We start from the raw sequence: 21979 nt of genomic DNA, 5'->3' as shown, positions 1-21979 counted from the left end.
CGCAACTGGTTTGTGCCTGTTCTCAGATGGTGCTGGCTTTTTTACTCACAGCATTCAAACCTCACCTCTTTGAAAACTGCTATACTGGCCAAGGCCTCAGACACCCGACTAGCAGAGATCTGGCTTAAGCTGATCAACTATTTGATAGAGGACCTTAGCAGGTACTGTACATACATTTCCAGTTTTTATCTATTGTAATACTGTGTACTGTAAATTGGATAAAGGCAAGGGAAAAGTTTTACTCTCAGAAGGTCAGCAATACTTAATAACTAATTGACCATCTCTGTTAGCTGTCATATGCCAGAACTGGAAGGTAAACCAAACCTTACAACACTGGATCTCCAGTTGAAGATGTTACGGAATTCAACTATTACCAGCATCAGAGAGGCTGCCAAACGCATGAAAGAAGGAGCCACTGACATTAGGACCACCATTGCTGATATTGAGGATTGGTTAAATCATCTCATGCAAATATCTGAGGAGGTAACACATTGTGAGGAATATGATGCAGTTAATAATAATTATGATGATATGAGCCTGTGTCTACCAAACACATTATTTGCATTGGTAGCATCTATTTTCTATACAAATCCCATGAAGGTCATTATTCACAGCACTCAGCACCCTCAGCCCTTGGCATACAATGTTTTCCTTTTCCACAGCACTCGGTGTTGAAATATGTTCCATTTTTTAACAGCGCTTGGCTCGTCGATGTCACTTCTCTTTTGCTGGCCAATTAGAATCGAGGAAGTGGCTTTCATGAGAAACTGGGAAGTGGTAGTGTAGTGGTGCAGTAGCCTGAAAGGTTGTGGGTTCAGCTGGGTACAGCTTCCACCATTGTGCCCTTGAGCAAGGCACTTAACCCCATATGGGACAGTGGCCCTTGTACATGACATATAAAAGTTGCTATGGACAAAAGCATCTGGAAAAATAAATGAGCTAAATGACTTCCCACCTTGAAGTAGGAGCTCAGTCAGAGGAAAGATGAGAAGGGGCGCCAAAACGGGCAACACAGGTGCCAATAAATAGCCGTGCTACCTCCACAGATGCCACTGACCTCAGCGGCACAGCCTCCGGCCATCACAGGGTCCTGTCCGCCATGGTCAAAAGGCAAGTGAAGCCTTGTGAGGGGGGGGGGGGAACCTGGAACCGTCTTTCTGGAACCTGGAACTGTGCGGAGCCATATTGTGGCGATGCACTTTAGCCCGTTGGCGCTCTAAACAGGTGTCTGCCTAGTCTCCCTCTTAAGACCATACAAGGCGAACTTAGCTGCAATCAGCCTCTGTGATGCTTTTGTACCAGGGTGCAAGAGGTTATGGACAGCATCAAAAACTTGCCGCCTTCAGCTGACGGGAACACTGGGCCAAAGGTTGCCTATGGAGATTTCACACAGGAGTGTGGGGCCAGCATTGTCAAAAATCACATCCTCTAACCGTAGCCCCGAATCAGAAGACCTGATCACCTGCACATCTGGGTCCATGTCCTGGTCCACTGCCATGGTTAGCTGAGTCCTGAACGATTGCTGCCATTTCAATTAGCTAGTAGTTAGCAGTAAGCAGCGTTTCAAAAAGGAAGTTCTGGCAGATTTTTTTTTCCAAACTAGCAGCAATAAATGTGTGAACGAAGCTGGTTGAGGGCGCTGTCAGCTCAAAAACGTGTTTGGTGGACACAGATCCCATTATTAAAGATTACCTCATGTTTTTAACCTGTCCGTATGATGTCTGCTACGTTTCAGAGGACATATCATGAGCGGAATAAGCACTGATTGTCAATTCTACAGCTTTTCCGCTACATATATGGCAGTAGCAGGTGAATAGTGTGTGGAGAGGGGTGGGCCAGAATTCCAAAAATGGGGAAGAAGGTGTAAAGTCACATTTAAAGTCATTTAAGGTCATTAATGCTATGAGGGGATTTATCATGAAAATACCTTCTTTAAGAGCAGGGGTCGGCAACCTTTTCTCTTAAAAGGGCCATTTTGTTGACCAGAAATAAAAAATAAATCTGTCTGGGGCCACAAATATATCGGAACCATTTTAAAGAAATGAGTTTAAACCTCTCTATCTTTATTAGCTTCAGGCATATGGCATACTCGACATACTCTGTATATGCTGTATTGTACAGTATAATATTTTCACAAACTGATAAAGTGTTGGGACAGCTTGAAGCTTAACGACTATATGAAATTGTTAGAAATATTTTATAACTTCCATTTTTAGAGAATGCCAGGGAGCCACTAGAGAGGAACTAAAGGGCCGCAGGTTGCCTACCCCTGTTCTAGAGGAACCGAGAAGAGATTTAGGGATGTCATAAACTGCTGAGTCTGTGTATAATGCTATTTAGACTGCATGACAACTGAGAGGGTTTATGTTGTCCTTAGCCTCAGAACAGCATACCTGACGTTATCATCTGGATGCTAAGAGGAGAGAGACGGGTGGCCTATGCCAGGATCCCAGCCCACCAAGTCCTTCACTCCACTTACAGTGATAAGGCCATGGGAAAACAGTGTGGTAAAACCCAAACCATCTTCATGAAGGTACAATTCAGTTTACGTGCACACACACACACACACACACACACACACACACACACTACTTTAATCTGCTGTATTTATCCTAGTACCCCATGGACAAAAAAAAAGGAGCGAAGATCCCAGTTCAGCTGCGAGTCAACATGTGGCTAGGCCTGTCTGCACATGAGGAGAAGTTTAATAGCTTTGCAGAGGGCACCTTCAGTGTGTATGCTGAAATGGTATGAACTGTATGAACTTTACCTTTAAATCTATCTGCCTGCCTGTCCCCTTAACAAAATAAAAGATAAATAGAATTGATGAAAGAGGAAAAAAGAGTTTATTGTCCCCATGCAATTACTGTATAAGCCTACTTTAGTAAACCTAATTTAGTAAACCTAATTTAGTAAAATCTTGGTGATTTGACAACTCAAGGTAATTTTTGTTAGGGTAATTTTACTTTTACTTTTAAGCTCTTTGTCATTAGAAGGGTCATTTGTACATGCTATATCTTGTTTTTTCAGGATAGTCTGGCATCGGCATTGTATGATATGACAATACTTGCATATTTCTTATATTCATGCTATATCAAGGAAAACCATTTTGCATATCATGTTTTTGCATGCCAGGAGAAATATCTGGAATATGGCAAATGAAATAATCATAATAGTGGGATACTCTATGGCCTAACAATTTGCTAGAATATCTGTACTGATTGTTTATTTTGATATGGTTCATCATATGTTGAGTGAAATGTAAAAATGATTACATTTTATATAAATTAAAAGTTCATTTTCTTGTGAACAGTTTTGTTACTGTTGGATAGCTCAAGTCATGCAATTGCATGTGTGAGTACTCAAAAAGCAATGAACAATTCAACATGGAGTATAAACAGAATGCAAAAATAGAAATGGTCTATTTATTTCAAATGTCTCTTACTTTTACTTTTACCTGTTGCTGGACGTATGGTGCCCTGACAGAACTTTATACAGGAAATGTCTTCCTTCCTATGAAGTAGTTGAGGTTATTATTTAGAAACTTAATTTGTTAGTTTAAAGTTATTTATAACTTTATTTTGATCTCAGAACTCAGGTCAGTATTTGAATGTGCCAAAGATGCAAGTGTTGGAAAATGCATTGGCATTCTTGCTCTATAGCTCTAACCTACTCAAACCTTCTTTCAGTATGAGAACCAGGCAAAAGTGGGAAAATGGGGCACCGCAGGCCTAGTTGGTCGGCATAAATGTTCCGATGTGACGGGCAAAGTAAAGCTGAAGCAGGAGTATTTCATGCCGCCCAGAGGCTGGCAGTGGGAGGGTGACTGGTTTGTTGATCCTGAGCGAAGGTAAGATTTAACAGCAGACTGTATTTGTACTTACTGAGCATGTACTGAGCTTACCGAGCATGGAGCTGTGTTCACTGACTCAGAACCACACACTTTGTGAAATGTCCTTTCATGATGACTCACTCAACTACATCCTGTCTAGAGCTCCAGTGTTTTGCTGCTCATTTATCAAAAATCTCTTTTGGCTTAGCGCTTACAATCAGAGGAAGGGGAGGCTTACAGATTGACTGAAACACACTTAGGCTGTCTTCCTCCTTAAAGTGTGTTTATGCATTCTTTGGTGGCTGAATGTTCCCCCCCCCTTGGGTACCCCTCATTCCTTCTCTCTCTGACTCTGTAGTGCCCTGGTCTGTGTCAAATGTGTTATAATGTGTATAAAAGTAAAATGTGTGTTCTATTCACCTAGAAAGTAAAACATCTGTTCTTAGGTTTATTTTTACCTCAAAGAGTTGAGAGGCCTGGAGCACAGTTTTACTACAATGTTGACTTTCAAGAATGTAATGTGTTGGGGTCTTCTGGTTCTGTAATGTAGCTTGCTGACCGAAGCAGATGCTGGCCACACAGAGTTCACTGATGAGGTATTTCAGAACGAGGTTCGGTTTCCTGGGGTGGAGTGGAAACCTGCTCCCGAGCCTTTCACAGATGTGGTGAGGACTAAGTTTCTTATCAACACCACTAGACACACACACAGCTAGACCAGAATTAAAAGAATTTTCACAATGTTGTGTTTTTAAAAAAGGTTATGGCACGTTTTGAATGATTCATTCCTCTAGTACAGTAGATGAGTTTGATTCATTGATGAGTTTAAAGGAACCATATGTAAGATTGTGGCCAAAACTGGTACTGCAATCACTTTCAAATTACTGTAGAGCGGTGTATCCCCTCCCCCTCCCCCCTGACTCGAGGATGCCAACCCGGATGCCGAAACACTACTGACTTTGTGATTAGTAGATAGGTGGAGGGTGGCGCATCAGGCCAAAACACATCACATGACATCATAACATAACATCAACATCAGTTGAGGGCTGCAATTTCACTTTTTAAATGACAATATCCTGGCCGGACTACTGTTGTCAGTGATATAAGTATTTGAAATGAAAATGATGTTGACATATGAGACATATCAGGGCCATTTTATGATTAATTGAAATACATTCCTTACATATGGTTCCTTTAAGTTCCCTGGTCAACAGTACTTGTAACAGTGTTGATGTATCGTAGACTGATTCAAAGTGCATGGATGTTAGGTATTTGTTACTGGTAATTGTATCATATAGGTCAGTAAAAGCAGCATATAGATATTTTAGTGGATAGGAAAACATACTACTGTAAACACTAAATAAGTATCTGAAGACCATTCTATATACAGTATACATGATACTGTATGTCTTGAAGCAATATTACCCAACAAGATTGGCTATGTTATTAATCAATTAAATAAGCTCATTTTCTTTTATGGTCAAATAGTATCTCATGATATTGTAGGTGTGCTGTGAAAACAGCACTTATGCTCTGTGCTCTGCTCTGCAGAATGGAGAGAAGGCCCAAAGTCCAGAGGCATTCGAGTGTCCACCTGGATGGACATGGGGTGACGATGACTGGGACTTTGATCACAACAAAGCTGTAGATGAAAATGGTAAGAGGGCTGCACTCACAACTCTAAAAGAATGGACATTTAAAATTAAGCTTGTGGTCTGACTAAAATTGTCACATTATACTGTAGATTTGTAATTTCTTTTTGGTAAAAAATAAGTTATTTAATTTGGCTCTAAAATTGTAAAATACTGTATGTCTGTATATTTTTACCTTACTTCAGTTATCACTGTTATCACTGAAACCAGGTTGGGAATATGGACTCACCATTCCTCCAGATGATAAGCCCAGGTCATGGGTATCAACAGAAAAGATGTACCACATGCATCGCAGGAAGAGGCTTATACGACACAGAAAGAAGATCTCAGATATGCCTATAAAAGCAATGGTAGGCATATCATTGTCCTTACTTGATGGTACCTTAACTCATTGTGATAGAAAGTAATATTTATGTGATTTCCACAGAAAGCAGAATCAGGAGAAGGTTGGGAATACTCGTCTCTGATTGGCTGGAAGTTCCACAGCAAAGAGCGTTCCTCTGATACCTTCCGACGTCGACGTTGGAGAAGGAAGATGGCTCCTTCAGGAAGCATTGGAGCCTGTGCCATCTTTAAACTGGAGGGAGCTATGGTAATATAGCATTCCTTTACAATGAAAAGGTCTCAGTAGTAAATGGTGCAAATGTTATGGTACTTCAGTTTGATGGCCATGGGTAGGAATGACCAATGTCTCTCAAAGGAACGTTTGGGGGAGATTAGCCTACCACTGAAGGTACTCTTCAGCTCAACAAGCCTATCATTTGGGGATCAGGGGTGTTGTTCAGGATGCTCACCTGCTTGTGAAGCATCCTCTTTGCCACAAACCTCCAATAATGTCTATTGTCTAACTGAATTCCAACCCTTATGACAGAGCTGGCTTTCTTAATAAACCTGATCAATCTGTTGCCATCCTTCATGCCACATCACCAGGACACCACCTTGTAAAACATGGCACTAGATACAACAGACTGGTAAAATATCTGCAGCATCTTGTTGTAGATGTTGAAGGATCTTAGGCACCATAGGATGTAAAGCCAGTTTTGTCCTTTCTTTTAAAGTGTTCTTAGACCACTCTAGTCTATCATCTGATGGTATTGACGCCTGTCACACCAGATGCTTTCAAACTCTGATTTTCATAAGCTTGGACAGACCTTTGCTGGTGGAATATTAGTTAGTGGTGTATAAATCCAAGAGCAGGAGGGATGTCAACATGTTATGCATTTTTTTATTTTTTTTATTTTAAGATTATTGCCACAAAAGCAAGAAGGGGGTCTAACTCCCCTACCATGTTTCAAAATTCATGTTGTACTGACTTCTTGAATTTTTAGCTGGACCCTTCAAACTGTATCCCCCTACTTGGTCCTCTCATGGACACATGCTTAACTAATAACAATCCCATTGGTATTGATGAAATATGTTGTATGGTCATTTTTTTTATATGGGCAGTTCAGTTCCTTTAAATTCTCTCCCTCTCTCTCTTTCTCTCTTGCTTTATCTCATTCACCCACTCCCCCACCCTATTTCTCTCTATTTGTGTGTGTGTGTGTTTTGAAGGGGGTGGATGTTGATGAAAAAGCCAGTAAAAAGGATACAGCTAAACAGTTTGGCGCCAGCACACCCATGGTCTCCTGTAGCTTTGACAGTAAGTACTGCAATTTGGGCCTTGTTGCCAGATTTCCTGACCTGGGCCACCCCCTTCTTTCCTCTTGGGAAGTCTTTTACGGGATACTTGTGATAAAATCTCATGTCTGGTGGCAGTTAGGAATACCGATGTCCTCTCACATTTATTTGTGTGTCATATTAAATACTTCATTGTTCAAATGTTCTCATATTGATGATTTGCAGGATCTTTTATATTCCATCTCAGAGTCTATGTCTATCAGGCCAGGAATCTCCTTGCTATGGACAAAGACAGCTTTTCAGGTTAGCAATGGTTTCCTGTTGTAAATATGAAATAATGAAAATAAAATGTTACAGATTATAGATTATTATGTTCCTGGTTTCTTTGCAGATCCTTATGTGCATGTCTCATTTCTTCATGTGAGCAAAACAACAGAAACAATCACTGGCACATTAAATCCAACATGGGATCAAACTCTCATTTTTGACAATGTTGAGATCTACGGGAATCCCAAAAGTATAGCTCACTATCCACCTAGTGTGGTCCTGGAACTCTATGACCGTGACCAAGTGGTACTTATGCTCATTGGGACTAAATATCCACTTTTTGTCAGACCCATTTTGATCCATTTACATTTCATTTAACATCATGTAAATCAAACAACTGCTGTGTTACAGGGTAAAGATGAGCCTATGGGCAGATGCTTGTGTCTTCCTGTTGTAAATCTAAATCCAGCCGTACCAGTGACCCCCAGATTGCTATGGTATCCCATCACACTGAAAGGCAAGAGTGCTGGGGAGATGCTGGTGGCATCAGAACTCCTTCTGAAAAACAAGGTATTCTGATCATTTCCTCCCCAATAGTGAGGTTAGAAAGCAACAATTATTAACCCATCAGTACATTTGGATTCTGGACAGGACACAAAGAGATTTTAAATCTAATGTGGCTTTTTACCTACAATACCCTCCAGAATTATTGGCACCTTTGGTAAAGTTGACTAAAAACGGGTATAAAAAATAATCTTTTGGCCATTTATTGTACTCCCACAATCAAGTCAAGTCAAGTTTATTTATATAGCATTTAATACACAGAGGTCATTCAATGTGCTTTACATAAACAAAAGCAAACAGTAATAACAAATAAAAGCACAGAAGGGCAATATAGTTCAAAGAATAGTTTAAAAAGGTAAAGATCATAATAAAAAGAAAACATAAAATGCACAAGGTAAAATTGTTACGTAAAAAAGTAATAAAAGACAAGGTAGAATATTTTCAAGGCAGATTCAGAATTTGTAACTCAGCACAGTTAGCAGAAAGCATCTGAGAACAGTTTGGTCTTAAGTCTAGATTTAAAACTGGCTACAATTGGGGCCTTTTTGATGTCATCCGAAAGTTGGTTCCACAGCTGAGCCGCAAAGCAGCTAAAAGCAGCTTCACCATGTTTAGTTCTAACAGTAGGTTTTACTAACAGGTTTTTCACCTGGGACCTGAGAGGACGAGAAGGTGTGTACTGCTGAAGCATGTCTGATATTAGGTATTTAGGTCCTGCTCCATTTACTGATTTATAAACAAGCAATAGTGCTTTAAAGTCAATTCTGTGACTCACTGGAAGCCAGTGCAGGGACTTGAGAATTGGAGTAATGTGGTCAGTTCTTTTAGTTTTTGTTAGAATCCTAGCTTTTTAGGAAGGCCTGTGAACAGTCCATTGCAGTAATCAACCCTGCTGGAGATAAACGCATGAATGAGTTTTGTTATCAGTTTTGACATCAGCCTTCTAAGTTTGGCAATATTTTTGAGGTGGTAAAAAGCTGATTTGGTTATCGCTTTCATGTGGCTGTTGAAATTTAGATCACTGTCAATTTATACACCAAGATTTTTAACAGTATCCTTTGCCTTCAACCCTTTTGTGTCGAGAGTGGCAACCCTAAATCTTTCCTCCTTTTTACCAAATATAATTACTTCAGTTTTTTCTTTGTTCAGCTGAAGAATATTTTGAGACATCCAGACGTGACCTCACTGCTAATAGATTAAAGGGCATGCCAGGTAAAAGCCTGTCCAGTCATGTAATTACCAATGTAAACAGCAGGAGTTGTGTGGTCTATTGTCAAATGAAATAAAAATTGCCTCTTTGGCTAGAAACACTTTAGGTGTGTTTGGCGTACATAGAAGAATGACTGTACTGAAAAGAACCCCATGCCTAATGAGAATTATGGTGGAGGGGCTGTGATATTGTGGGGCTGTTTTTATTCCCAAAGGCCTTGGGAACCTAATTAAGGTGCATGGTATCATTAACACCAAGAAAAACCTGAACATTTTCTGCCAAAACACTAAAAGTGGGTCATGATTGGATCATTCATCAGGTCAATGAACCAAAACAAACGTCCAGATCAAAACAAATATGGTTTACTAAACACAAAATCAAGCATTGCCATCTCAGTCCCCTGATTTAAATTCCATAGAAAAACAGTGGGGGAGTCAAAGAGGAGAATGCACAAGTGTATATCTAGGAATCTGGACGTTCTGGGGAGATTTTGTAAAGATGAATGGTCTTAAATCCCTTGCTTTGTATTTTCCAACTTCATGTGGTGTCATAGGAGAATATTACAAGATGTTTTATTCACCAAGGAAGGCTTAAGAAGGTATTACAAGTAGGGGTGCCAATAATTGTGAGCGACATGTTTTTGTTAAGAATATTTATTTCTTCATGAGATTTTCCTTTTTCTCTAAAATAAATTTACTTCCTTTCAATGTTGGATTTTTACTCATTGTTTTTTTTTATACTGGTTTTTAGTCAACTTTACAAGAGGTACCAATAATTCTGGAGGGTACTGTAGCTGAATAAAGTTAAGATAATAATAAAGCAACAATTTGCCTTTCCATCACTTTTTCAGTTAAGTGGCAAATGGAATTTCAATCTTAGGCCTCATGATTCTTAAATATAATATATGCCATTTTTTGTTGCTACGTGTAGTCAGATGACACCGAGCTGCCCATCGTTCCATCAAGAAAGGATGGGAAGTTTTACATGGTGCCTCAAGGGATCAGGCCAGTGGTTCAGCTCACTGCCATTGAGGTGTGAAGCAGACAGGTTCATCAATGTAATCAATTTAAGAGCTTGTCTTTACTTTCCATGCTTATTTTTCTGGTTTTATGTATTTGTGTATCACAGATTCTCACCTGGGGATTGCGTAACATAAAGAGTTATCAACTGGCTGCAGTCTCCTCTCCAAGTCTGATTGTTGAATGTGGAGGGCAGGTTGTTCAGACTGGAGTGATCAAAAACATGAAAAGAAACCCTAATTTTCCAGGATCTGTGCTGTTCATGAAAGTGGTATGGGATATGTTGTAATTCTCTATTGCATACACCTAATTTTCTCTCAGGTAAAGTCCACATTGAAACGATGACAATTATGTTCTATGGAAAACACTGTGTGAATAGGCAAAATGCTACATCATAGTCCTGATCAAAAAGCCCCACCCCACCCCATAGCATTTTAAAATTACACGTGAATGGGAGAATTTGGGTTTAGAAGCACACCGGTTATGTTACTGGTATTGCAAGGCCACGGTTGCCTCCAAGCTAATATTTGTTCTAGCTAGCTTTACACCAGACATTATGCCAAACATAAAACGACCAAAGCATGTAGCAGCCTTGATCTTGAAAATGTACTTTATTTGACAGTTGAATTGGAAATTGATTGTTCAGTAGGATTAATGTCAGTCTGACATGAGTCAAGGTCATAGATATTAAAAAGCTAGATACCACATTATCCGTCGAGTTCTATTACAGTAGGTGGCATCGTAAACACGGCCGCCATTTTGCTGCGGGCAACACGTTTACTGTCTATGGCAACACTTGTAGGTAATCATTTTCAAAACATTTCATTCTTGTGTGGATGAGGCCTTAGTGGCATTGAAGCTAAACCAGTAGTAAAAACAGCATGTACTGTAACTGTGGTGCTCCTCAAATGAATTGGTAATACCTAAAATTAGTTTGGTTTTTGGCACTAATTTCTTTTAACACAAATCCTTTCACTGGTGAATTAGTATTTTGACCTTTTGTTAAATGGTCTTTTGTATTTAGGGGTAGAACTTGATCTTGTTTCCCTCTGTCTTCTCCCTTTTACCCCCATCCTCTCCACAGCTTCTTCCTAAGGTCGACATGTATACTCCTCCAATAATGTTGAAAGTGATAGACCATAGACCATTTGGCAGGAAGCCTATTGTTGGTCAGTGTACTATTGACTCCCTAGATGAATTCAGGCGTGCGGAAAATACTGAAGTGGCTTGGTCAGCCAAAGGTAGCCACTAAGTTTACACTGGGGAATACATTATACCCATTTTGTATAGGAAATTGCATGTGTAAACTACTAAACTCTGCTCTCTATGTTAGTGTCAATTCTCTCCACGGGCCTTGAAGATGTCATATTAGACATTGAGAAGACACAGACAGTCTTTAACACAAAGGTAAAATGAAATACAAATAAATATTGTATTTGGTGGGTAACAACATATATGAAAGGCATTGTTACAATGACAGATACACAACAGATACACAAACCCAAACATACCCCCCACCCCCCTCCTCTTGTTGGTTTTGTTATTGTTATACTGACCTCTTAGTGTTTAATTGCAGACCATTGCAGAGGAAGACTCTGTTGACTGGTGGAGTAAATTCTACTCTTCTATTGGAGAGAGTGAAAAGTGTGGCCCCTACCTGCAAAAAGGTTTTAACACCTTAATGGTGAGTCTGCACAATATGTAGCTGGTTTGTTTGCTGGTATGACTGCAACTTAATAACAAACTACAGTAACAAACTAGAGATGCCTTTCCTGAAGGAAATACTTGTGCACGCAAAGTTGTAGTTATGATGTTGCTAGGGTGGTTGCAAGGGTGTGACAAGGCTAATCATTCTGGTTGCTATGCTAATTAAAGTGCTATGCTGGTTGCTATGGCGATTGCTAGGTTAACATTATGGTAGCAACCAGATCAATGGATACCTTGTCTTAGCTGAATTACTGAAGCTAAGCAGGTGTGGGCCTGGTTAGTACTTGGATGGGAGACCTCATTGGAAGAACTAGGTTGCTGCTGGAGTGCTGGTGGGTGGTCAGTAGGTGGTCCTGACTCACTGTGGTCATTAAAGATCCCATTCTCACAACCGGTGCAATGTCATAGAATGCATTAGAACAGATTCACGCCCCTTTTTAGGGGAAGACAAGCATTATATCATTGATTGCAATGGGAAAGACAGCTAGTAGTCACACATTACTTTTAGTTATTAATTCACAGGACATTCAATCCTTTGGTAACACTTTACTTGACAGTATCGACATAAGAGTGACACATGAACCTTAACCCTAACCCTAACCCTAACCCCTAACCCTAACTTGTTATGACAAAAACCAAATGTCATTTCATAACAGAAGCGATATGTCATAAACGTTTATGACTTGTTTATGACACGTTCATGATGGTGTCATGTCACTCTTATGTCAACACTGTCAAGTGTAACCAATCCTTTTACTAACACAACGGTTATGAAGAAATATGTAACTCATGTCGAACCTTTGTACATTACCAACCTAATTCGTTTCCAATACCCCAATGTTGAGGATAAATTTAGCCCGTAGCTAACACTTACCATAATGTCCAATGTAAAACGTTAGCTTGCTAGCTAGCTAACTGTAGAACTTAGCCAGTTATCTCACCTAGTTGTAGGAAATACGTTCGTATTTCAAGTGATAGAATTAAGGGTTGACTTTTGTTTAGTTGACGTTATGACATATAAAGTTAAAGGCACACCAGGCAAGCCTGATGCTTTTTCTCTACGAAACTCCCCCTCACTCGGTCTGAAGCTCTTTTCCTTCCTGAAGCCCAAGCCTTTGCATGGAATCATTGCCTCAATATCAACAAATCAGGATATAGGCTATGAATCTGATTGAATTTAGCATTGGCCATCCCCAAAATGCACCAGAATACAGGAAATCACATCAAACAAATTAAAAAATGTCTGGGGGAGGGCCCCCAAACCCCCCCCTCCCACATATACAACAATTAGTGGGGGGTCCTTAATACATCTGGGCCCAGGGGCCCGAAAGTTCATAATTCGCCCATGTTCCTACAGGCAGTAGGGGCGGGCGAGAGAGTCTTCATTTGCCCATTTTTTTCATTGAAAAGTCAGTCAGCAATCAATTGAGAACACAGGTGCAAGCTAGCTTGATAACATGTTATGATGACACAAAGGCCTATGTCTATGGGAGAAAGCCCCCACTTTGGTGTGCAGATACATTTTGTATTATTTTTAACAATTTCACACAATCCAGAAAAAATAACATTACATTACATTACATTACATTACATTACATTTGGCTGACGCTTTTTAACCAAAGCGACTAACAACATGGTAAACAGTAAGTTTGTACAAATAACATGTAGCCTATGTGAAATTATAGCCCTGTATTCACAATGTTATGAATGAAATGTGCTTTTTTGGAGGCATTTGTGGGTTGTTGCCTACTAATTGTGTTAGTTGTGCGATAGCATAACACAGAAAATATTACACAATATTTTCACTATTCAGGTATATCACAGTGAACTAGAAGAGGTCCCAGAGTTTCAAGGACTGACTGACTTCTGCAGCACCTTCAAGCTACAGAGGGGGAAGACTGAGGATGAGGATGATGACCCCACAGTGGTGGGAGAATTTAAGGTGAATCTGCAGAGATTGTAAAAGTGACATTATTTAAATGGCTGTTTGGGGGGTTGTTTATTGTACAGTTACAGTAACATAGTTTTGCCCACACAAGGCAATTTAACTGACCATTGAAGTACACTGAAAATGTTAAAACGGATGGTTAATGAAAATGCTAAAATGGATGGGAAAAATAGGTGTGTAGTTCCACTAGATGCCATCTACATATCCTCATTGTTTTGGGAACTACAAAAAGAAAATAATATCTGAAAGAAATATCTGATGTCTATTGCCATCAATTGGAAAGAAGTACATTTACTGTAGGTTGGAGAATACAGGTTTCTTTGTTCAGCTTTCATTTGTTGTATCTGTGCCTAAAGGGATCTTTCCGAGTTTATCCCCTGTCTGATGACCCCAACATTTCTCCACCTCCTCGCCAGTTCAGAGAACTACCTGACAGCACACCTCAGGACTGTCTCATTAGGATATATATTGTGCGCTGTATTGACTTGCAACCCAAGGACAACAACGGTCTTGTAAGTGCTTTGGCTAAAATTATGTCTTGTAAATGTACCACAGAAAATACAGATTTTCATGCTGGAAATAGCCTTTATATATCTATATTGGAAACATAAATACTGGCTGTTGCAATTTCCCCCTCGTCAGTGTGATCCTTACATCAAGATTTCACTGGGAAAACATTCTGTGGAGGACAGAGAGCACTACAAACCAAATACCCTTAATCCAGAATTTGGCAGGTAGGATGACAAAGTTCAAAAGCAAACCATGAAAAAGCTACAGTATATTCCCACTAACACATTCTTCTTTTATATGTCTCTGCAGAATGTTTGAGCTATCCTGTTTTCTCCCACAAGACAAAGATTTGAACATATCGATCTATGACTATGATTTACTAAGCCGTGATGAGAAGGTTGGAGAGACTGTGATTGACCTTGAGAACCGATTGTTCTCTCGCTATCGTTCATCCTGTGGGCTCCCAGAATCATACTGTGTGTAAGTGTGCACAATCCCATCCCTTCTGTCGATTTCAACGATATACTTGAGAATTTGTACAGCTATTGCATGTGTACATTTACTTTTAAAAAAGCTCTGGGATCAACCAGTGGAGAGACCAGCTGAGGCCATCACAGATTCTTCAGAATCTGGCTCGACTAAAAGGAATTCCCCCACCACAGATTGAAAACAATGGCAGTTCACTCTCCTTTGCTGGAAAAATGTACAGCCTGCTTGATTTTGGTAAGAAAAGGGAACATGTAGGGATTTTTTGCTTCTTACTATTCTTAATGGCTTAATGTAAAAACGACTCTTGACAAAGAACACCATCACTACTGTAATAGAGGCAAGTAAAATGATCCACCAACACCTTGGACCACCAAAAGAGCGAATCTGCCTACACGTGCTAAAGACACAGGGACTAGTACCTGAACATGTGGAGACTCGAACCTTGTACAGCACATATCAGCCGACATTGCCACAGGTTAGCATGTGCAGGTACACCACATATTAGATCTACACTGATAATGTACATTTTATATAATTTAGTTTATCATTTTAGGGCAGAATTCAGATGTGGGTTGACATTTTCCCAAAAAGCCTGGGCACTCCTGGCCCTCCCTCTGACATTCGTCCAAGAAAAGCCAGAAGGTAGGATTATATAACCCCCAGTGTATTGGAGCTTTGCAGTCTCATTTTGAAATCTCATAAATGTTGATGAACATGTCTTGTTTATTTGTATGCAGATATTTTCTACGAGCAATCATCTGGAACACCAGTGAGGTGATTCTAGATGAAACTAGCATCACAGGAGAAAATATGAGTGACATTTATGTCAAAGGGTAAATGCCATTCAGGACGCACAATATGTGACATTCTCATTTATTGGGCCCTAATTAATCATTTAAACTGTTTTGCATGTCCATGTCCATTCAAATTGACAGGTGGATGCCTGGTATGGAGGAAGACAAGCAGAAGACTGATGTGCACTACAGATCACTTGATGGAGATGGGAATTTCAACTGGAGATTTGTCTTTGGATTTGACTACTTACCAACAGAGCAGCTGTGCATTGTGTCCAAAAAAGTAACACCTGCAATTGGGGGAATTCACAGATTCACAAACAACACACACACACACACACAGTGTAGATCTGAGCACAGAAATCATCTTACGACAGGGCTCACGTGTGATTCATGAAACCTTCGCATCACTCGAATTCCAGCATAAGAATAAACGTGTGTTGATAAATGTGGCGCCTGGAAACAAGTGTAATTTAAATATCACGCCCTTATGCTCCTTTTATAGGCCTCGCCCCTAGAATTTACGACATATATGTCCAAAAGAGAAACATTTGTGATCTTGAGATGGCCAGAGTGACGTTACAAGTCCAGCTGAAAAGAGTCATCAAAAAAGCCAGGAAACTATGGCGATTTAAGTGCAACAGACTTTATTTTCGCAGAGAGAACGCATACTACAAATACATTTGTTACAAAACCATACGACACTGCCATTTGCCCTTTGAAAATAATACAAAATAATTTATGACTGTTGCACTTTCCAAAGAGAAAGTAATTTTCTCCACATAGCCTATGGCTACCTTAAGCCACCAAATGTGTCAACATAACAAGCTACATTACGGCAAGTAGGCTACAGGAAAAGTCTTATGTCCAAGATATTCCATAAATTCAACTCTTGAACTTTCCAATCCACCGCCGATTTACTGCTGCACGGTGCTATGCCGCCTGAAAAACTTGCGTACACGAGTTGAGACTTGACATTAGATTCGAGCTTAGCCCACTCACGTTCAGATTGATAAATGCCATGCTTTGCGTGTAAATGAGCGTACGTCTGTCTTATGCCTGTTTTATGTCGTACTCATGTTTCATAAATAAGGGCCAATGTCATTGTGTGTGTGTCATGTGTGTAAATTGTGTCGACAACTTGCAATGTGATGACTAACTCTTAAATGGTGGAATGGTGCCCTAACTGATCTTTTATTAACAGGAACATTTCTGGAATCTTGACAAAACCCAGCTCAGAATACCACCAAAGTTGATTATTCAGATATGGGATAATGACAAATTCTCCCTGGATGACTATTTAGGTAAGGTCACTCTATGTACAGTACACACTGCTCACACTTTTACAAAAGATCACCACTGTAACTCATCTGCTGCAAACATGTTTTAAAACATTTGTATCAAGGCATTGAAATAACATTTTACAATATGTGTTAATCTTCCAGGTCCTATTTAGATATTAGTACATGTTGTATTTGTGACACATACGTTAATTATTTGCATTCCATTTGTCATACAGCCCTATTGTAACGTCTGGTACAATGTCATTTGCAGGCTCTCTTGAGCTGGATTTGCTTCGGCTCATCCCACCAGCTAAAAATCCAGAGAAATGTACACTCGACATGTTACCAGATATGGCTGGTAACTCAAACAGTGAATCCTCCCGACACAACTCCCTGTTTGCCCAGAAGTCTGTGCGAGGCTGGTGGCCATGCAAGATGGAGCAGGATGGGAAGCAAGTGCTGACTGTGAGTGTAGACTGATGATACTGTTATACCAGTGAACTCTTTTATTTATGCACATGTGCTTAAATAATGGGTGCCTGTGCTCTCCTGTCCCAAGGGTAAAGTGGAGATGACTCTAGAAGTGGTGGATGATCATTTTGCAGAGGAAAGGCCTGCTGGGAAAGGCAGAGATGAACCTAACATGAATCCAAAACTAGACCCTCCAAAGTGAGAAAATACAACCATATTGATATGAAATTGCCATTCCATCCAAAAATGCTTTCTAACTCACTTTCTTTATCTTCATTTACCCCAACAGCCGTCCAGAAATGTCCTTCTTTTGGTTCACAAGTCCATGCAAAACCATGAAATATATTATGTGGCGGAGATTCAAGTGGCTCTTTATTAAAATCATAATCCTCTTGATAGTATTACTGTTCCTAGCAATCCTGCTGTACTCCTTACCAGTAAGTTTTTTGCTTGTATGTGCATTTCCATTACATAATTCCATCCAAATTTACAGTATTTTAGTCAGTCTATCACGTCACATGAGCATGTTTCTGTTGGTCTCATTTACAACAAAAAGGCTGTCGTGGAGAAGCTAGACATTAGATTTGGCTATCGTGTCTGTTGTACAAGATGTTTACAGCCCAATAGCCTAACTTTAAAAACTAACTTAAAACAGTGATTAAGGCATTTGTCGAGAAGAAAGATGTCGAAGAAAGAAGACGTCCCAATGCATCAGTTCCAGACTCATATTCTAAATAGAACTCAGTTGGCTACACTAAACTAGCTATCCATGGTATTAAACCGTTGGTGTTGTACTACAAGAACACCATATAAACACAAACATACAGCTTACCATCATACCGTGTCACAATTCAGGTGCTGTTGTCCTTCTGCATGTGATTTCTTGTTATATATGATTACTCACTCACAAAATCTTTTCTTTCTTTTTGTAGAACTACATCTCAATGAAAATTGTGAAGCCATTCTGAATGGAGAATATGTGGTTATGTGCTGATGGATGTGACTCAGACGTGCATGCAACAAATACCCTCTACAGTGCCCTTTATAAACCTGTGCTTTTTCTTTTGATTATGATTATGGAACAATTTCATTTGATTTTGCAAAAACCTCATTGTTAATGACCTAAGTCAATGAAAAACTGCTTTGTGTTTGTGTTAATTGTACATTTCACTTTACAAACCAACACAAGGTGGGCTTACAGGGACACTTTTTATCTGATTAGAATCTGAATAATGGTTCAATTGGAATAAAAAATAACACATATATACATCTTGATCAGAATAAAACTGCCGATTCGCTTAGAATTTTATTCGGAATGAAAGAGGTGGTGTATTCCGTTCTTATTCCAATTGAACAGCCATGTATACGGTCAATCGGGTTGCCCACTGTAACTTCTCAAGCAAAAGCAAAGCAGAAATGGCTATTCCCCTATGTCTATGTAAACCCACCTGAGTCAATTACTGATATTGTTAAATATCACCACTGCTACCACATTTTTAAAATGGGGCAACCCCAATATTTTTTGTAGACCACTAGCTTATTAATATATATATATATATATATATATATATATATATATATATATATATATATATATATATTATATATATATATATATATATTTATATTATGTTTTTTTTTTGTTTTTTTTAGGGCTGTCAATCGATTAAAACATTTACTTAACATTTAAAACATTTATCAAATTAATCGCATATAGAATTTTTGCTGTGAATGTATTTTAAATATTTAAATTCAAATGAATCATTGATCAGCATTAGTGACATTAAAGTTCAAAAACTCTTTTATTATTATTTTCACTGTTCAAATAATGGCCATAATAATGTATGATATGACCTAATATGCCGAGGAAATAAATTCAAAAGTGCTTCGGGAAGAAGTTTTTTTTTCACATACAAGGGATTTCAGGCCACAGATACAGTATAACCTAGGGCAGGGGTTCCCAAACTTTTCCTTGACAAGGCCCCCCAAATACCACTAGGTTCTGGCCAAGGACCCCTTGATGTGTTATTAAACCCATCGACAATACTACGGCAAATTTAAAAATACATTAAGCTAATCCTAATAATTATTTTAGTCACAAGCACTTTGTGATGGAGCATACAGTGTGTAAAATTACATTTGGGGCTTTCTGCTATATGAGAGCTATCACTCTACTATTATTCCCAGTCATTATCATGGAAAATAATGTTCAGATATGAGACAAATTATTATAATGGCATTGTATAACAACCCTCATAGTAATGGGTATATTTAAAATTTTTCAAATGTATTTATTTGTTGCTTTTATTTTTCTTTCCAACTTGCTGAGGCCCCCCTGGCACCCCCTCGCGGCCCCCACTTTGAAAACCACTGACCTAGGGGACACAATGAAAATAAATGAACACTTCCCTCAATGTCAACTCTATTTCTTTGCATTGGTGTGCGACTTTAGAGTTGTGGAACTCCGGTGATATGCAAATTCCTTGCTGCAGACATTGCAGATGACTTTATTTTAATCAACACTTTATTTTTATCAACACCATCAGGCCGTTTTTTAAAAGTAAATGTTCCAATCAATGATCTAGGCAGCACATTTTTTTCTCTCTCCATTTTACAGTGTAATGGTTACTGACTAGAACTGCTCGGGGTCAAAGGTCATACGGAATCGATTAATCTGCGCTATTTTTTTTAATCAGTTATTTTTTCTCATTCATTAATCGAAATGAATCAGTTATTTTGACAGTCCTAATATACACATATATATATATATACACACACACACTTTTGCACTTAAAACTATTGTCAATGGCTTGCTAAAACAATCAGATAGCTGAAATAAACCACCTTGCGGATATGACTGTAAACCAATGCTTCTCAATGTTTTTGTGTGCCCCACCTCCATCACCACCAGACATGCACAAACAATATTCGCTATGAATATTTTGGTTCTAACATTGTAGATTTGTGTATTTTGCTTGATCAATGAACTCTTAATTTCACACTCTGATTAAACAGCATATTAAACCAAACAAACCTGGTAGGCTTCATTCAATTTCAAAAATAGTATTATTTGCCTGACAGGACCCTCATGTTTAATTACGAAAGCATTTCTACAGCAAGTTGGTATCCACAAAAATAGAACATGTGCAACGGATATGGACGACACAGCGTTCTGGTATCAGAAAGATAATGCATGCAAAGTACAAGGTAGTAATGTGGTTATGCGGTTATGTAGTATAAATTGGTTAAAACAGTTGTATCACTTTGGCAAATGGTTATAGTTATTTTCAAACTTACACATGACATTTACAAGGTGCTGTGCTTTATACCCCCCTCCCCCCCGCCCACACCTTTTTTTTGTTATGGTTATGGATGGTTATGGTTATGGTTATGGATTTAGCAGACGCCTTTGTCCAAAGCAACACATAAATACAAAACAACATAATAATATTTAAAAATGAACAGGAAACAGATTAAAATGTAGGTCAAATATAGTAAGGAGAATAGTTGTAGTACACAATAATATCAATTCAAGCAATAGCCTAATAAAAAGCAATGTAAAAAAGGGGAAAGGCAATAATAAAACAATAATGTCAATTCAATCAATAATATAAAAACAATGACATGCTAAGACTACATTAAGGAGAATATCAATAATAAACAATAATGTCAAATTAATTAACAGCCCAATTAAAATAAAACAACATTATATAAACCATAACACATAAGCGCTTAAACAACTAAGTATATGTTGAATAGGAATGTCTTTAGACCCCTCTTAAACGACCACAGGAACGGAGGAGTTTTGTTAATGTTTTATTGTTTATTGTTATACAAAGGATAGGCTAGGAATAGCAAGAAACATCAGAGACTAAAAAAGCAGTAAAAGTAGTCACAAAACTTAATGACAGGCCTGACTCTGGCCTGCTTTTGTCCCATAGACCTCTATTACACTCATACCTCTGAACTCCATCCATAAGAACATAATAGTGAGAAACAATATTCCACACTGGACAGGTATGGAGCAGGGGTGTAGTGGTAAAAAAAGAGGTGGGTAAACTATAGATTCTGTGATCAAGCAGACCACAACACTGGTATACCAGTGTATATGATACAAGTATAAGTATATATACTCTTTTTGATCCCATGAGGGAAATTTGGTCTCTGCATTGATCCCAATTCGTGAATTAGTGAAACACACTCAGCACACAGTGAACACACAGTGAGGTGAAGCACACACTAATCCCGGCGCATAGCCTGACGTAGTCATACTCAATTCTAGTCACTTCCCGTCGATATTCCCGTCATACTCAATTCTAGTCGAACTTCCCGACCTCAAACGTTGTGGGCGGGACTAAGTTCGGAATGGCACCCAGGCTAGGATTTCTATGCAACGTCACGAAAACATGCTTGCGCCACCAAGAGGCAGAAAGCACCATAGAGCAGCATAGAGCAATGCAAAAGAGCAAAAGAATAAAATAAATGAAATGAATTTGAAAACTGCACAATTTGAAATCATGATGGTTAGAGAATGTTAAATATGTTCAATATCCCTAACGGAATGCATGTCTTCGCCAAAAATTACAAAATACGATGTTATATTAATAATGCAAATG

At 38.9% G+C, this 21979-nt stretch overlaps 1 protein-coding gene across 1 annotated transcript in view; it reads left to right on the top strand.

Moving 5' to 3' along the window:
• The window catches only part of myofl (myoferlin like), a 42981-nt gene extending 24518 nt beyond the window's left edge, over window positions 1–18463 (top strand). The window contains exons 22-53 of the mRNA XM_042066019.1: window positions 52–161; window positions 291–483; window positions 2378–2533; window positions 2617–2748; window positions 3690–3850; window positions 4383–4497; window positions 5381–5486; window positions 5692–5831; window positions 5909–6073; window positions 7036–7123; window positions 7327–7404; window positions 7493–7674; window positions 7780–7938; window positions 10073–10174; window positions 10271–10432; window positions 11246–11402; window positions 11495–11568; window positions 11738–11845; window positions 13682–13810; window positions 14173–14328; window positions 14459–14550; window positions 14636–14806; window positions 14901–15049; window positions 15151–15290; window positions 15369–15457; window positions 15553–15648; window positions 15751–15892; window positions 16814–16913; window positions 17164–17357; window positions 17452–17561; window positions 17653–17800; window positions 18296–18463. Coding sequence (XP_041921953.1) covers window positions 52–161; window positions 291–483; window positions 2378–2533; window positions 2617–2748; window positions 3690–3850; window positions 4383–4497; window positions 5381–5486; window positions 5692–5831; window positions 5909–6073; window positions 7036–7123; window positions 7327–7404; window positions 7493–7674; window positions 7780–7938; window positions 10073–10174; window positions 10271–10432; window positions 11246–11402; window positions 11495–11568; window positions 11738–11845; window positions 13682–13810; window positions 14173–14328; window positions 14459–14550; window positions 14636–14806; window positions 14901–15049; window positions 15151–15290; window positions 15369–15457; window positions 15553–15648; window positions 15751–15892; window positions 16814–16913; window positions 17164–17357; window positions 17452–17561; window positions 17653–17800; window positions 18296–18331 — 4140 coding nt within the window. The 3' untranslated portion in view covers window positions 18332–18463. The remainder of the gene's footprint in view (window positions 1–51; window positions 162–290; window positions 484–2377; window positions 2534–2616; window positions 2749–3689; window positions 3851–4382; window positions 4498–5380; window positions 5487–5691; window positions 5832–5908; window positions 6074–7035; window positions 7124–7326; window positions 7405–7492; window positions 7675–7779; window positions 7939–10072; window positions 10175–10270; window positions 10433–11245; window positions 11403–11494; window positions 11569–11737; window positions 11846–13681; window positions 13811–14172; window positions 14329–14458; window positions 14551–14635; window positions 14807–14900; window positions 15050–15150; window positions 15291–15368; window positions 15458–15552; window positions 15649–15750; window positions 15893–16813; window positions 16914–17163; window positions 17358–17451; window positions 17562–17652; window positions 17801–18295) is intronic.
• The last annotated feature ends 3516 nt before the right edge of the window (window positions 18464–21979 follow it).

The sequence above is a fragment of the Alosa sapidissima genome, chromosome 16, assembly GCF_018492685.1.
Source record: "Alosa sapidissima isolate fAloSap1 chromosome 16, fAloSap1.pri, whole genome shotgun sequence".
NCBI lineage: Eukaryota > Metazoa > Chordata > Actinopteri > Clupeiformes > Clupeidae > Alosa > Alosa sapidissima.
The sequence above is the reverse complement of the archived record's forward strand: the minus strand, read 5'-3'. Positions and strand labels throughout refer to the sequence as shown.